This window comes from Eublepharis macularius, chromosome 10, assembly GCF_028583425.1.
Source record: "Eublepharis macularius isolate TG4126 chromosome 10, MPM_Emac_v1.0, whole genome shotgun sequence".
Classification (NCBI taxonomy): Eukaryota; Metazoa; Chordata; class Lepidosauria; order Squamata; family Eublepharidae; genus Eublepharis; species Eublepharis macularius.
Window position 1 is genome coordinate 95,548,530 of NC_072799.1, and position 14,114 is coordinate 95,562,643.

General features: G+C 44.4%; 1 protein-coding gene across 4 annotated transcripts in view; it reads right to left on the minus strand.

The window, feature by feature from the left end:
* The window catches only part of N4BP2 (NEDD4 binding protein 2), a 69,913-nt gene that overhangs the window by 37,369 nt on the left and 18,430 nt on the right, over positions 1–14,114 (minus strand). For all 4 annotated transcript variants that reach the window (XM_054989608.1, XM_054989607.1, XM_054989605.1 and 1 more), the window contains exons 3-7: positions 12,308–13,502; positions 10,565–10,692; positions 6,345–6,433; positions 5,207–5,283; positions 430–585 (exon numbers count right to left, since the gene is read on the minus strand). In XM_054989608.1, coding sequence (XP_054845583.1) covers positions 430–585; positions 5,207–5,283; positions 6,345–6,433; positions 10,565–10,692; positions 12,308–13,502 — 1,645 coding nt within the window. The remainder of the gene's footprint in view (positions 1–429; positions 586–5,206; positions 5,284–6,344; positions 6,434–10,564; positions 10,693–12,307; positions 13,503–14,114) is intronic.

Genomic DNA, 14,114 nt, shown 5'->3' on the forward strand with positions numbered 1-14,114 from the left:
TGAATATCAGAGGATTACAATTACCTCGAAACATTTTGTAGTATATATTCAACAACGCATTTGCCCCGAGAAGAAAAGGAGGGTGTTTGTGTCAGCTGCCGTTCTCGCAGAGTAGGCTGACTTTTAGCCATACAAAGGTTCATTCTACTTGGGCTACGTTGAGACGTGCAAACATATGGAAAGGGACTTGCGGCACCTTGAAGACTAAGAAACTTGTTTTGCAATATGCTTTCTGAAACTAACACCACAACGTATTTATGAGTTCTCAAGGTGCCAGGAGACGGCTTTTTGTGCAAAACTGGATATTCTGTTTCTCTTCTTCCTAAAGCCACATTTTTTTTCTTTGACTGAAGTTCTGGGATAGCAAACGTGATGAAGGTCTTAGTGGAGTTTTCATAACACAAATGTAAAGTCAAAATATTAATTTACCTTTGTCCCTTTTTGTGATTAAGAACTTCCTCAGGGATTGCACTTTTTGATTTACTTGGCATTGAAGAATTCAAAATTGAATCAACAGTCAGGCAACGTTCATATCGTTCCAACATTTTTTGGATCTTTTCTTTAGTTACTCCATGAATATTTCGCCTAGATATTGAAATTAAGGGAATATTTGATATTTTAACATCACAATAAAATTCCATTAAAAGATGCAACCTTTTTTCCTTTCCTCATTTGAGATGCAGGCTAAATGTTTAACTGCTTTTGCAATTTAGCTTTTGCCAAGTCACAAATCAAGAGCAAATGTTGGATATTGTTCTCTACACATACACAAGCAAATGAAGACGCCAGTATAACAGGAAAGCCACACTGTTACCACCTTAGCAGTTTTCCACTTAAAAAAAATTATTTAGGCAGAACTCTAAAACTGTGCAGAGGAAATTTTAGCATCTTTTATCTTCAATGCCTATTTGAAAATTAGTGTCATCTTGCAAATGTAGAAAAAATTAGGGGTGTGCAATTCAGGTTTGGTATTCCTTTAAAAATACCAAATTTTACCTCATTCGGTAAAATTCAGTATTACTGAACTCAAAAGGGAATACTGAATCAGATTTGGTATTCCTGAACTCAAGTTTACTGAATTAATCCGATTTAATTTGATGCGCTTTGGTAATAACTGCTGGGCTGTTCCTAAGGAACAGCAAAGAAACACAGTTTCCTGCCTTTTTTACCACATGGGAGGGAGGGAAGGGAGGGGGAGTGATTGGCCAATCCTTGCAGGAGCTATCCTTCTCTGGCGAATGGGATTCTCTCGAAGGAGAAGGCCTTTTTAAAACTACCCCGTAAGGAGTTAAATAGGCAGGCTTGCCTCAGAGCAGCCTCCATTATGTGTGCTCTGGCTGCCTGGAGAGATCAGGCTGATGACCGAGAGGGTGGGCGGAGGGAAGGGCAGTTTTTAGTTACTGAGCAGAGAGAGAACATTCAGTCTGGGCCAAGCAGGCAAGCTGTGTGCAGCCTGAGGGGGTCTGGGCATTTATGGGAGAAATATTCAGTCTGGGCAAGGCAGGCAAGCTGTGTGGAAGCCTGAACTGTGTGCGTCTGAGAGAGAACATTCATTCTGTCTGAAGCAGGCAAACTGTGTGCGCGTCTGAGAAAGTTTATAAAGATAAGCCTATGTGAGGAAACTTTAAGAACTGAGAACCATCTTTGAAACCATCAAGCTTAAGTACTCGTGCGAAACCGATATGCTTCTAGTAAAAATAAAAGGGTCTTTTTTTGTTCATCCCAGAGTATATGTTCTTCCTACATCCCATTCCTATCCTCAGGGCCACATAGTCCCACGAAGGAGCCTGACTCTTGGGCATGTTATTAAAGGGGAAATTTTAAATTAACTATTTTGGAATATAATTCCTGCTGGCAGCAATCTACCCAGAGTGTGTAAGAAGAGAGTTAAAGGAAAAATCTAACAGAAAAAGGGTCGTAACAGATAGGGCTGCGGGGAAGAGGAAAGGGTTTTTCACTTTGCATTCTAAAAACTGGGGGGGGGGGGTTGCTGTGTGAGGGGGTGCTTTAGTTGGGCTTGGTTGGGCTTTTGTGTTTTGATTTGAAGTTGGTTACAGTTCATTCATTTAGCTGCTTGTTCTTCTGGGGTAGGGAGTCTTTTTTGATTTATCCTGTTGTGGATGAGTTGTTTGGTGTTCTAGTTAATTTTATAAAATTCACCCGTCTTTGTGGGTTGCTCTGGTTTCCCGTTGTTGGGGTCGGTGCTGCTGTTTCTGTTCTGTTTTCAGTTGCCGTACGTTTGGTTTGGTGTGCGGCTGTTGTTGGTTCAGGGTTATTGTTCTTTGCGCGGGGAGGTGGGGGGGGTTGCTGAGGTGCTTGGTTCAGTTTAGCTTAAATTGCCTCATGATGTTTGAGTGGCTGAGTGTACATTTTGGGTATCCTGAGAGGGTTGTGAAATGTGAACTTTTAAAAAGTGTTTTAGTTGTAGGTCTTGTAAAGCAAAACTTAATTGGTAGCTTTTAGGGACCAAACAGAGCTGTTTCCATGGTTGTTGTGGCTTTTCCGGGCTGTATCGCTGTGGTCTTGGCATTGTAGTTCCTGACGTTTCGCCAGCAGCTGTGACTGGCATCTTCAGAGGTGTAGCACCGAAAGACAGACAGAGAGAAATCTCTGTCTTTTGGTGCTACACCTCTGAAGATGCCAGTCACAGCTGCTGGAGAAACATCAGGAACTACAATGCCAAGACCACAGCGATACAGCCTGGAAAAGCCACAACAACCATCATTCTCCGGCCGTGAACGCCTTCTACAATATATAGAGCTGTTTTCCTTTAACAGGCTTATGTAGGAATTAAGAAGAGTTCAGGTACTACTCAAATTCTATTGATAAATAGGCCACCCATTAGTGACATTTAACTAGGTTTTCTCTGCCCACTTCTGGCTCCCTTGGAGCCAGGCAGGCACCTTAGAAGTAGGCTTTTTGTCATAGGCTAATTAGATTGCGGTTCTGGCCAGAGGCAGCTTGATTCTTGAAGAGGAATTAAGCTGCTTGCTAGTGTAGCGCCACCACACACTAAATAGGGCCTTTTAAAAAGACATTTGTGTGTCCATTTCCAGGGTGCAACAGTGTCCCTTGTTTCAGTTTGGTTTGGGTGGAATAGATGTGATTCTCTGGTGTGAAGTTGGTCCCCTTACTTCACTTTGGTTCTGGGGGGATTCCATTCCCTTGCTTCAGTTTCCTTCTAGTTGCCAGACTGGCCCTTGCTTCATTTTGATTTGGGTGATTCTCTGGTGTGATGTTGGTCCTCCTAGGGAACAATGGAGAGTGACTGGTCAGCCTGCTCAGGGAGTGCTAGGTTTTGGGGGAGGAGTGTGAGTTTGGTTCTGTTGAGCTTCCCCAGGGATGAGCTTGCATTTGGGAGTGCACCCTGTGCATATGCATCCCTAGGAGAGAACTTGTAAAAGTTCTTATCATTGGGAACAATGGAAAGTGGCTGGGCAGGCTGCTCAGGGGGCACTGATTTTTTTTAGGGGGGCGTCAGTTTGGTTCTGTTGGGACTGTCTGGTGTGGGGTTTGTATTTAGGGGTGTGCCTCTGGCCATGGCAGCCTTAGACCATGTGTTTCTGCAGTGGGAGTCCCACAAGAGGAACAAACGCAGGGCACCTTGTTCAGGGGTCCAATCTCCCTGAAACTTGGGGGGGGTTATTTAAAGGACAGTCAGGGGTAGGTCCCCTGAAAATGTGGGGGATTTTGCTTGCAAAATGCCACCTGTAGCCCCCTGGCTACTCCCCATAGTTTTCCCCATAGGGAATAATGGAGATTGGAGGTGGTTGGGGGCACTTTCTTTTGGAGGCCATAAAATGTGCCCCCCCCAGGTTCCGATATTTATGAAACTTGGGGGGCTTGTTAGAGGACAGTTAGGAGTAGGTCTTCTGCAAATTTGGTGAAATTTAGTAAATAAATGACCTCTTCAGGCAGAAAAAAGCCAAACTGAGTTTTCTATAGGAAACAATGGCTGAATTTTACCAAATTTCCATAATAATAATAATAATAATAATAATAATAATAATAATAATAATAATAATAATTTATATACCGCCCTTCAGGACAACTTAACATTCACTCAGGATCGTTTATAAAGTATATTATTATTAACCCCACAAAAATCACCCTCTGAGATGGGTGGGGCTGAACTCTGAGAGCTCTGGAAGAGCTGTGACTGACCTAAAGTCACCCAGCCAGCTTCAAGTGGAGGACTGGGGAATCAAACCTGGTTCTCCAGATTAGACTTTCGCTGCTGTTAACCGCTAAACCAAACTGGCTCTACACAAAACAAAACTACAGAATGAATTTGGTATTTGGGAAATACTTATTTTTTTTCCAGTTTGGTATTACCAAACCAAACCAATTTTTTTCTTGTGCGTCCCCCTAGAAAAAAATCCACTGAACTATTTTTATCTAAGTTCTGAATCATGCTGACATTTTAAACCACTTTTGTTAGAGCTTTGGAAATAATGAACAATCCATATTACCACTTGTTCTAAGATATTATAGCAAACGTGGACCTTACCATATTAGCAACAGACCCAAGACTAGAAAGGAAAAAATATGTAGAAAATATCCAAAATACATTCCTGGCATTTGAATTTTTGTTTTCCACCTCATCTATAGATGATCAGTTATTGTGTCTGTGTAGATCACAGCATTTCATTTCTTCAACCGATTAAGTCTATGAGGGTGTAGATAGCCAAATAGTAACAGAAGACACTGGAAGATTATCCCCCATGTTTCCTTTCCTTTTGACCCCTGAAAAGAACACACCTGGTGTCACAGAACCAGCAAGAACAAAAAAGGGGACTCAAGAGGAATTACCCCTCCACCCTCTTCTACCAGCAGAACGCCAGGTATGGAAGAGGAGACAATTTCACTCAGTTCCCTGCTTTTCATTATAACTACGTGGCTTTTTGTCCATGCAGGTGTTGTGACTCCAAGAATCGCAGCATATTTGAGCATCTTTAAAGGAACTGGTACACTTAACACCAAACAGTATTTCTGAAGCAGCTAGACAGCACTAAGGGTACTGAAGATGTGACTCAAATTAATTCAAGATTTTAATGGGGTGAGAACAATTCAGAACATGGCTGCAATCGATAACATTTGAATTGGCAGAGGCATGTTCAGGAAATACGCTCTGTGTTTACCCATACTGGAATCTTTTCTAAATAAAGGCATTATATCACTCAAATGGAGAAGAAAATATTTTTACCTTTCAAGTTCTTTTGGTTTAAACCTCCACCAAGTATCCGGTTCACAAAATATAACTTTATACTTGTATTGCTGTGACTAAATAAAGATGAAAAAACTGTAAATCCACTCATAAAATGTCGTATTCTCTCTAAGATAGAGAAGGATAAACATACAGCTAAAAAGTGCATCAAATCTTAGTACAGATGCTTCTCTTTGGCAAATCATTATTGCTAGGCACAAAGATCTTCCAGAAACTAAACATGAGCATCCACATCATAAACACGTTAAAAAAAATAAGCTTTCTTATAATTATAAATTACATGGAGCACCTGCCTAACCTGCCCAATACTTCCAAAACCCAATCACAGTCTGTCCCAGTGTCAAGACACCTGGAGCCTATTGGGACGATCTTTACCCCAGGGAAAAGCAGCAGTGGGACATGGGCACAGGCCGCGCCCTCCACCCTAAACCCCGGCAAGGCTGGCTGAGAAGGGCGAGGCCTTGGAGGTCACTGCGCTTCCCACGTCTGCGGAGGAGGTGCAGCTGGCCCTTCCGGAGTCACTTAAGAGCCCAGGGGTTCTACTGGATCCAGCACAACTGCTGGAGAGGCAAATTAATGCAGCTACAAAACATAATTCCTTCCCTCTTCATTCAGCCCCTCTGACTGCATTATTTTATATTACACGCGTTTCAGTGAGAAACAAGGGACATGAATAAATAAATCCAGGGCTTTTTTTCTGGGGAAAGAGGTGGTGGAACTCAGTGGGTTGCCCTCGGAGAAAATGGCCACGTGGCTGGTGGCCCCGCCCCTGATCTCCAGACAGGGGGGAGTTTAGATTGCCCTTCGCGCCGCTGAGCAGCATGGAGGGCAATCTCAACTCCCCTCTGTCTGGAGCTCAGGGGGCGGGGCCACCGGCCATGTGACCACTTTCAAGAGGTTCCGGAACTCCGTTCCCCCGCGTTCCAGCTGAAAAAAAGCCGTGAATAAATCCCTCTCACTGCAAAAGATAGCATGTAAAATCAAGGCCATGTCTGGCCTCCCCGTGGGTAGCCTCAGAACAGGAACCTGGCGAGCATATACCTGCAGCGCCACGGTGTGAAAAAGCCCCGTAACAACAGGTCTCCATAACAACATCACTAAATGATGCACTACTAACCAAAGCAACATAAGGCTTCATCTCCCAAGCCTGTATGTTTGTGTTGTCTATTATTATAGGAGTGACTCTTTTTTCAAATTCTTCTTTGGCTGAAAAGAGATTTAAAAAATCAAAGTTTAATTTCACTGTAATTAAAGTGACCTTTAAGAGATACATTTCCCTTCAAATAAGAATGATCATAGAAGTATAAGCCAGATGTTTATGGGTTCTCTTTGGGTTTTTTGGGGAGGGTGGGTTATGGATATTGACATTACAAAGTTGTGTATGGGGCTGAAAAATGAAAGGATTAAAGAAGAGAACAAAATTTCTGAAGTCACTCCCTCAGGTGTTAGCTAGGAACAGGGGACTAAAAGACCTGGTTTGTTCCATCTTGGGAGTAAGGGCAGAGAATGCCTATGAGGGACACAGCAAAGGGTCACCTGTGATAAAGAGCCAAAGTGGTTTTAAGAAGGTGCCGTTTTTCAAATATAGCAGGGACTGACATGCATTGTCTTAGAAAGAAAGGCTGGTCACCAGAACCGCACACCAACAACCACTTGGCCCTATAAGGAGGGAGCAACTCAGGAGTTCTGAGCAGGAGCCAAAGACTAACGACCTTATTCACATATTGACATATGGAATACTGGATTGACCTTTGACTCTTGTTATTACTGTTTTATTGCTAATAATACAACAGAAAAAACTCACAGTTATTACTCCTTTTCTTACTGTAAAGATGTGCTGTTTGTTTTAACCTTAAACTTTTGCCTTCAGACCTTTAATCCAGCTCTTCCTTAATTTGCCTTAAACTTATACCGTCAGGAGGGCTCTGGTCACATTCAACACTTTTTTTCTCCACACACAGCTTCAGATGTTCTCTCCTTTACCCAAGCTTTTACCTCAAGAATACCTTCCATGTTGTGTGTAACTAATTTATTGCTTCTTCCCTGACCTAGATAGATTAATCTCTCTCTCAAGAGCACACCAGGGTTACCAAATCTCCTGGGGCCTGAACCGGGAGATGGGGGTGGAGTTTTTGGGGGTTGGCACGTGCTGGGGAACTAGAGCCAGCTTGGTGTAGTGGTTAAAAGCGTGGGACTCTAATCTGGGGAACCAGGTTTATTTATTATTTATTGATTGATTTGATTTATACCCCGGCTAACAACATTAAAAAAACACATTAAAAGTCACAAAACCATAAAATCAATAATACTTTTTAAAAAGTCATTAAAATAGTCCAGGAGCAGGCTATTTAAACAAATATTGGGAGTCCGTATATGGGCATAGCAGATGGCCAAGGGCAGCCCCAGAAAAATTGGTGGTCTTAGATGGAAGGAAAGCACCCGCTGGCACTCAGCCAAAGGCCCGGAGGAACATCTCTGTTTTACAGGCCCTGCAGAACTGTAACAGGTCCCGTGGGGCCCGGATCTCCAGCGGGGAGAGCGTTCCACCAGGCTGGGGCCAGGACAGAATAAGCCCTGGCCCTGGCTGAGGCCAGACGGATGTCCTTCGGGCCGGGGACCACCAGGAGTTGCTTGTCTGCAGAGCGCAACACCCTGCAGGGGACGTAATGGAAGAGGCGGTCCCACAGGTATGCAGGTCCCAGTCCGTGAAGGGCTTTAAACACCAAGGTTAACACCTTGAACCGGATCCTGGACCAGCTGTAACTTCTGGGTTAGGCCCAAGGGCAGCCCAGCATAGAGTGAGTTGCAGTAGTCTAGCCTGGAGGTGACCGTTGCATGGGTTACTGTGGCCAGATCCTGGGATGAGAGATAGGCTGCCAGTTGCCTGGCCTGTTGAAGATGAAAAAAGGCAGACCTGGCAACGGTCGTGACCTGGGCCGCCATTGAAAGTGTGGCATCCAAGGTCACACCCAGGCTCCTCACCGTCGGCGAAGGTTTCAGTTGTACCCCGTCGAGGGCTGGGAGCTGGGTCCCCAGCTCGATCGCCCCATGACCCAGACACAGAACCTCCGTCTTCAGGGGATTCAATTTCAGGCGACTCTGATGTAACCATTCCGTCACAGCCTCAAGACCCTTGGCCAAGGAATCCAGAGCGAGATCAGACTGGCCATCCATCAGCAGATAGAGCTGAGTATCATCCGCACACTGGTGACAACCCAGCCCAAAGCTGCGGGCTAACTGGGCAAGGGGGCGCATATTGATGTTAAATAGCATTGGGGAAAGAATCGCCCCAAGGGACGCCGCATACCAAAGAATGGCGAGTGGACATCTGTTCCCCGAGTGCCACCCTCTGTCCCTGATTGTGAAGGAAGGAGTTCAGCCATTGCAGGGCTGTTCCATGAATCCTCACATCAGCAAGGCGGTGGGTCAGAAGATGATGATCGATCGTGCCGAATGCTGCTGTAAGATCTAAAAGTATCAGCAGTGCTGACCTGCCCCGGTCCAGGTGTCACTGCAGATCATCTGTGAGGGCGACCAGAGCTGTACCATGGCCAAGCCTGAAGCCGGACTGGAATGGATCCAGGATAGAGGCATCATCCAGGTATACCTGCAGCTGTTCCTCTACCACCCTCTCAATTACCTTATCCAGGAACGGAAGATTTGAAACTGGGAGGTAATTGGCTGGATCAACAGGATCCAGTGATGGTTTCTTTAATCAGGGCCGCACCACTGCTTCCTTCAGTGAGTCTGGAAAAAACCCAGAACTCAGAGAAAGATTAATGATGTCCGCTAATGGTGCCCGAATCCCATCACTGCCAGTTTTCGCCAGCCAAGATGGGCAGGGGTCCAGAGGGCATGTAGTGGGTTTGATCTCCCACGCCTCCACTTGAAGCCGGCTGGGTGACCTTGGGTCAGTCACAGCTTCTAGGAGCCCTCTTAGCCCCCCCCCTCATAGAGTGATTGCTGTTGTGGGGATAATAACAACATACTTTGTAAACCGCTCTGAGTGGGCATTAAGTTGTTCTGAAGGGCGGTATATAAATCGAATGCTATCTGTTGTTGTTGTTGTTGTTGTGTTGGGGGCCAATTTGTATCAAATTGGCCCTGCATGTGGGCCTCCACTGCCTTGTAGTGCTGGGAATGACATCATTTCCAGGACAACAAGGAAGTCCTCTGGAATGCACAAGAGTGTGCTCCAGAGTTTCTGGGCCCGTTCCCCATACCTTCCCCCCTCCCCCCAGCCAGGTAAGCAGTGGGAATGGAATTCCTAACACACAGAGAGTTTGCGTGACTTAGACAGAATTAGGGTCTCAGGCTCTGCAAGTAGCCTGACTCAATTAACAACAACAACAACATCTGACGAAAAGAACTGCAGTTCTTGAAAGCTTATGCTACAGTAAAGTTGGTTAGTCTTAAAGGTCTTTACTTTTTTGCTACTACAGACTAACACAGTTAACTCCTCTGGATCAACGCAAAAAGTAATCCTTAATCCAGAGAAGAAAAACTATTTTTTAACATGTACAGAGGTTCAGTCGCAGACCTGATTGCTTTACGTAAACATCAGAGCTTCAGAATCAGGGTCCAGGAATACATCAACAACTGAATGCAGGTCTCACAGGACAGGAGAAGAATCTTTTGGGCTACACTGACAAGAAATGTTTATGAGTGTTTTTTTCCCCCAGAGCAGAAAAAGAGAGGGATTCAAGTTATTTTCTTATGTACAACACTCATGATGACCAAAATTGTGCCATGTAATAAAAATTACAAACCAACTGTCAAACATTTTATCACTATTACATGATGTTATGTACGTTCCAATCTCAAGTACAGCAGGTGGCAGCTGAGGAAGTGCGGCTCCAAGTCAGTCCTGAAGATGTTGGCATATTGTGGCACCATGTGGGTGCCCATGGCTGTGCCGTTTTAAAGACTTTTCCCTTTTCCACTCCATGTGTCTAACGAAGGGAGCTTTGAAGCTCAAAAGCTCACACCCTGGAAATCTAGTTGGTCTCTAAGGTGCTACTGGACCCGAATCTTGCTCTTTAACAAAACTGGTTCATATTTGAATAATAAACACCACAATTTTGTATAATTTGGTACTTTGTTTCACTTTCTCACCTTCTGGCAGTTTTCTGGTGCTTTTATAGTTGCTTTCTAGTACAAAATCAGTGAAAGTGAGTTACTGCAGAATGAATATTCTGTACAACCATCCAGTTTTTCCAATATGTACCTACATACTGAAAAGGCAGCTTCAGTCCTGGCATAAGAACTCCAGGGAATTCTCCTATGTTCACAGATTCCAATACTTTTATTTTTCACTCTACTGTATCGAGCTCTTACCACGTTTCCAGTTCCATTCGTGAGCCTCTGATAAATGATCAGCATTAAACTGATATTGCCCCGTTTTTTTATAAAAATAGTCATCTGTACTAAGAATGACTCCACCAGGATTATCCTCAAGCAAAGACCTGTTGGGGGGAAAATCAGGAAAAGAAATCAATATTTTCAGTAATGTTGCATTAATCAGCAAGCACACAAATCAGATCCTGGCGAGAGACATAATCAGGTTTGACTTATCAGGACCTATCCCTAGAAACGTATGCTCCCCCTGCCAAAGGGATTTCTCCAGCCCCCTTCCATTCTTGGTTTCACATCAGATGGACACCAGTACAAAACAACAGCTCCTTCATGAGCCAGACTGAAACCAGGATTTGAAGAGCGTTTGCAAAGTCTGGTTATGAGGGAATCTGGTTTTTACCATAGTTTTCATCCAAGCCCATGCTGCACATATGGTTAATGGGGGGGTGGGCAAAACTGCCGATGGGAAGAGGGAACACGGGATCCCAAGGCCAATTGTGATGCTGCAGGGAGCCTACACAATGTCTCCACTTGGCCAGAGGAAACGGTTTGGAGGTAACTAATAAGCGTTCCGTATTATTTTGGATGTGATTTCTGGATACAGGGAATATTTTTTTACACTATTTCCTCCAAGGGCTTCACTAAAAGCTTTGGTTCTTAATTTCAGTAGATGGCATCTACTGAACAGATTGGTATTAAAATCATCATAATAAGTAATTTCTGTAAGTTACAAAGGAAAACATGCTTCAGAAAGGATTCATCACGTTGTTCTTCTCTCGGCAGGAACGGGGCATGACTCACTAATAGAGCACCTGCTTTGTACGCAGATGAAGTCCCCGTTTCGATCGCTGCCGTCCCTTGATAAAAGAATTGGGTAACGTGTGGTCTGAAAGGCCCCCACCTGAGACCCTGTACAACCCAGACAGAAGTGATGCGGGAAACCTCTAGACAAGACTTCGGAGAGCCAATGCAAGTCAAAGGGGACAACACTGACCTTGCCAGACAAGTGAGAATGAAGAGCCCAAGAGCCCAGGCGGATCAGACCGTGGTCCAGCTCGCCCAGCCCCCTGCTTCACGGAGCAGCCAGCCAGCCAGCCAGCCAGCCAGTCGCACCGGAGGGCCAAACGGGGCCTGGGGGCCCAGGCCTGCCCTGACACTGCCTCCTAGCCCTAGAAAGCAGAGGTTTCTTGCCGTCAAGTCACCACAGCTAGTAGCCACTGCGGACCGCTCCTCCATCAATCTATCTAACCCCCTTTTAAAGTCACCTACGCTCATGGCCATAGTGAATTCCAAATTCAGTTACTCATTAAGTAAAGAAGTGTTTGCTTTTGGCTGTCCTGAACCTACTACCCATTGACTTCACCGGGCAGTTGAGTTCTAGTATTATGAGACAGGGACAAAAACCTTTCTATCCACTTTCTCCACCCCATGTATAATTTTATAAACCTCTGCCATGTTCCTCCTTTGCTGTCTTCTTACTAAAATATAAAGTCCAGACTCTTTAGCCTTTCACCACAGAAAAGGTGTTCCAACCCTTTGATCAGCTTGGTCAACTTCTTCTGTATTTTTCCAGCTCTGCAACATCCTTTTTGAGTCTAGGGCAGCTTTATGGTGTTAAGGTGTCCTCATAGCACTCAGTCCTCTAAGCCACACAAAATGGGTTTGGGGTTTTTTCCCCCTACTTTTAGGTAAATCTCATCTGTAATCACCACACGAACCGCCTACCTTGCTAAATAGGATTTGCCTGATCCTGGAACTCCTCTGAGAAGAACCAGCATGAGACCCGCGAAAGGCGTCTTTCTTCTCCTGTGACAAACAGGAAGCTGAGGTACTTGATGCATTTGGCTCCCATCTTTATTCCCCGAGGTCTTTACCAAAGAAGAGTTGATATCCCAGCACTGTGAAGATACTTTTCCAAAAGTCCTATAATTTGAAGCAGGCTTCCAGTAACCTGGGCTGATAGCAACTGGAGTAACAAAACTATGACTTTGTGGATAAAAAGCAGGAGCCATTAGATTCCAGGTAGACTCCTGACAATGTTTCTGAAGAACAGAAATACGTGAATTCCATGCGTGCTGAGTCTGGTCAACATTCACAAGAGGGGCCAATTTAAAACTGGATATTGGGCATAGATCAGGAACAGCAGTAGTTTTTGGATCATAACAAACAACTGCTACATTTTCCTGCTTTTTAGTATCATGGGAACTAGAACGGTCAAAAGCACTCGTTTCAGATCCAGTTATCACTGTGGGGTTCAGTACTGCATTCTGTATTTTACCTGGATTAGCACAAAACACTTCCACATTGGCTTGTGTAGTGGCTTCTGGAACTGCACTGCTGTCTGATAAAACTTCTGGCAAACGGCAGTTCTCTGGGACTTGGGCAAAGATCGCCACATCCTCCAATGGGCCGTTTGTCCGAATGCTGAACTTTCCTAAAACTGGCTCAGAGATTTTATAGTAGTCAGGATTTAATGCAGGTAGGAAGTTTTCCATTTTTTCAGAGTTTGCTTCCATTTGTTGGGATGTTTGGGTTACAGCATTAAAACCCAAACTGGACTTTGCACACTCAGGTAAGTTCTTAACACTAGAACTACTATTGTCCAAAGCTGGGCAAAGATTACCTGAGATTTGGTCAATTTTCAGATCTTTCCATTCACTATTAAAATAATGTCTCTCTAAAGAATTATGTAAAAAACAAACCAATTCTTTGGATGACGAAAGCTTCTCTGATTCTTCACTCAACTTTACAGTTTTTATTTCAGAAGAACTTTGGTCCTCTTCTTCATTAGCAACAGTTGTTGGCTGATTTTCAGCATACAGCAATGCAGAAATGGAATCAAAACCTGAGACTTCTGACGAAGATGTTACCCGCTTAGCAGCTGTGGACAATTCTAATAGATAATCCATTGTGTCTTCCACTATTAAAACAGAAAAGAACAGTCACTGGAAGATAATAATAACATTCAATTTATATACTGCCCTTCAGGACAACTTAACGCCCACTCAGAGTGGTTTATGAAGTATGTTATTATTATTCCCACAGCAATCACCCTGTGAGGTGGGTGGGGCTGACAAGCTCCAAGAAGCTCTGACTGACCCAAGGTCATCCAGCTGGCTTCAAGTGAAGGAGTGGGGAATCAAACCTGGTTCTCCAGATTAGAGTCCCAGTGCTCTTAACCACTATACCAAAATGATAAAAGGAGCACCTGTAGCTTTAACGTGATGCTCTCAGTGGCTGTTGCTAGGCAACCACAACAGTTTAGCCAGTATTCCAAGCTTGGTTTCTGTCAGCAAAAGGCAGAAGAAGGGGCAAGGCCCTTTCCAGATTTGTTTGGGCCTTTGAGAGAGGAATCATTGGGGCCACACCCAGAAGCAACCACCGGGAGACTTGATACCACATGACTTGCATGACCCCCCCTAAACCTGGCTGCTTGCTACAGTTCAACAACACCCCCTCCCCACAAAAGCTAGTATAATATAATAGTTAAGAGTTTCAGAGTAGGATCTTGGAAACCCAGATTCGAATTACC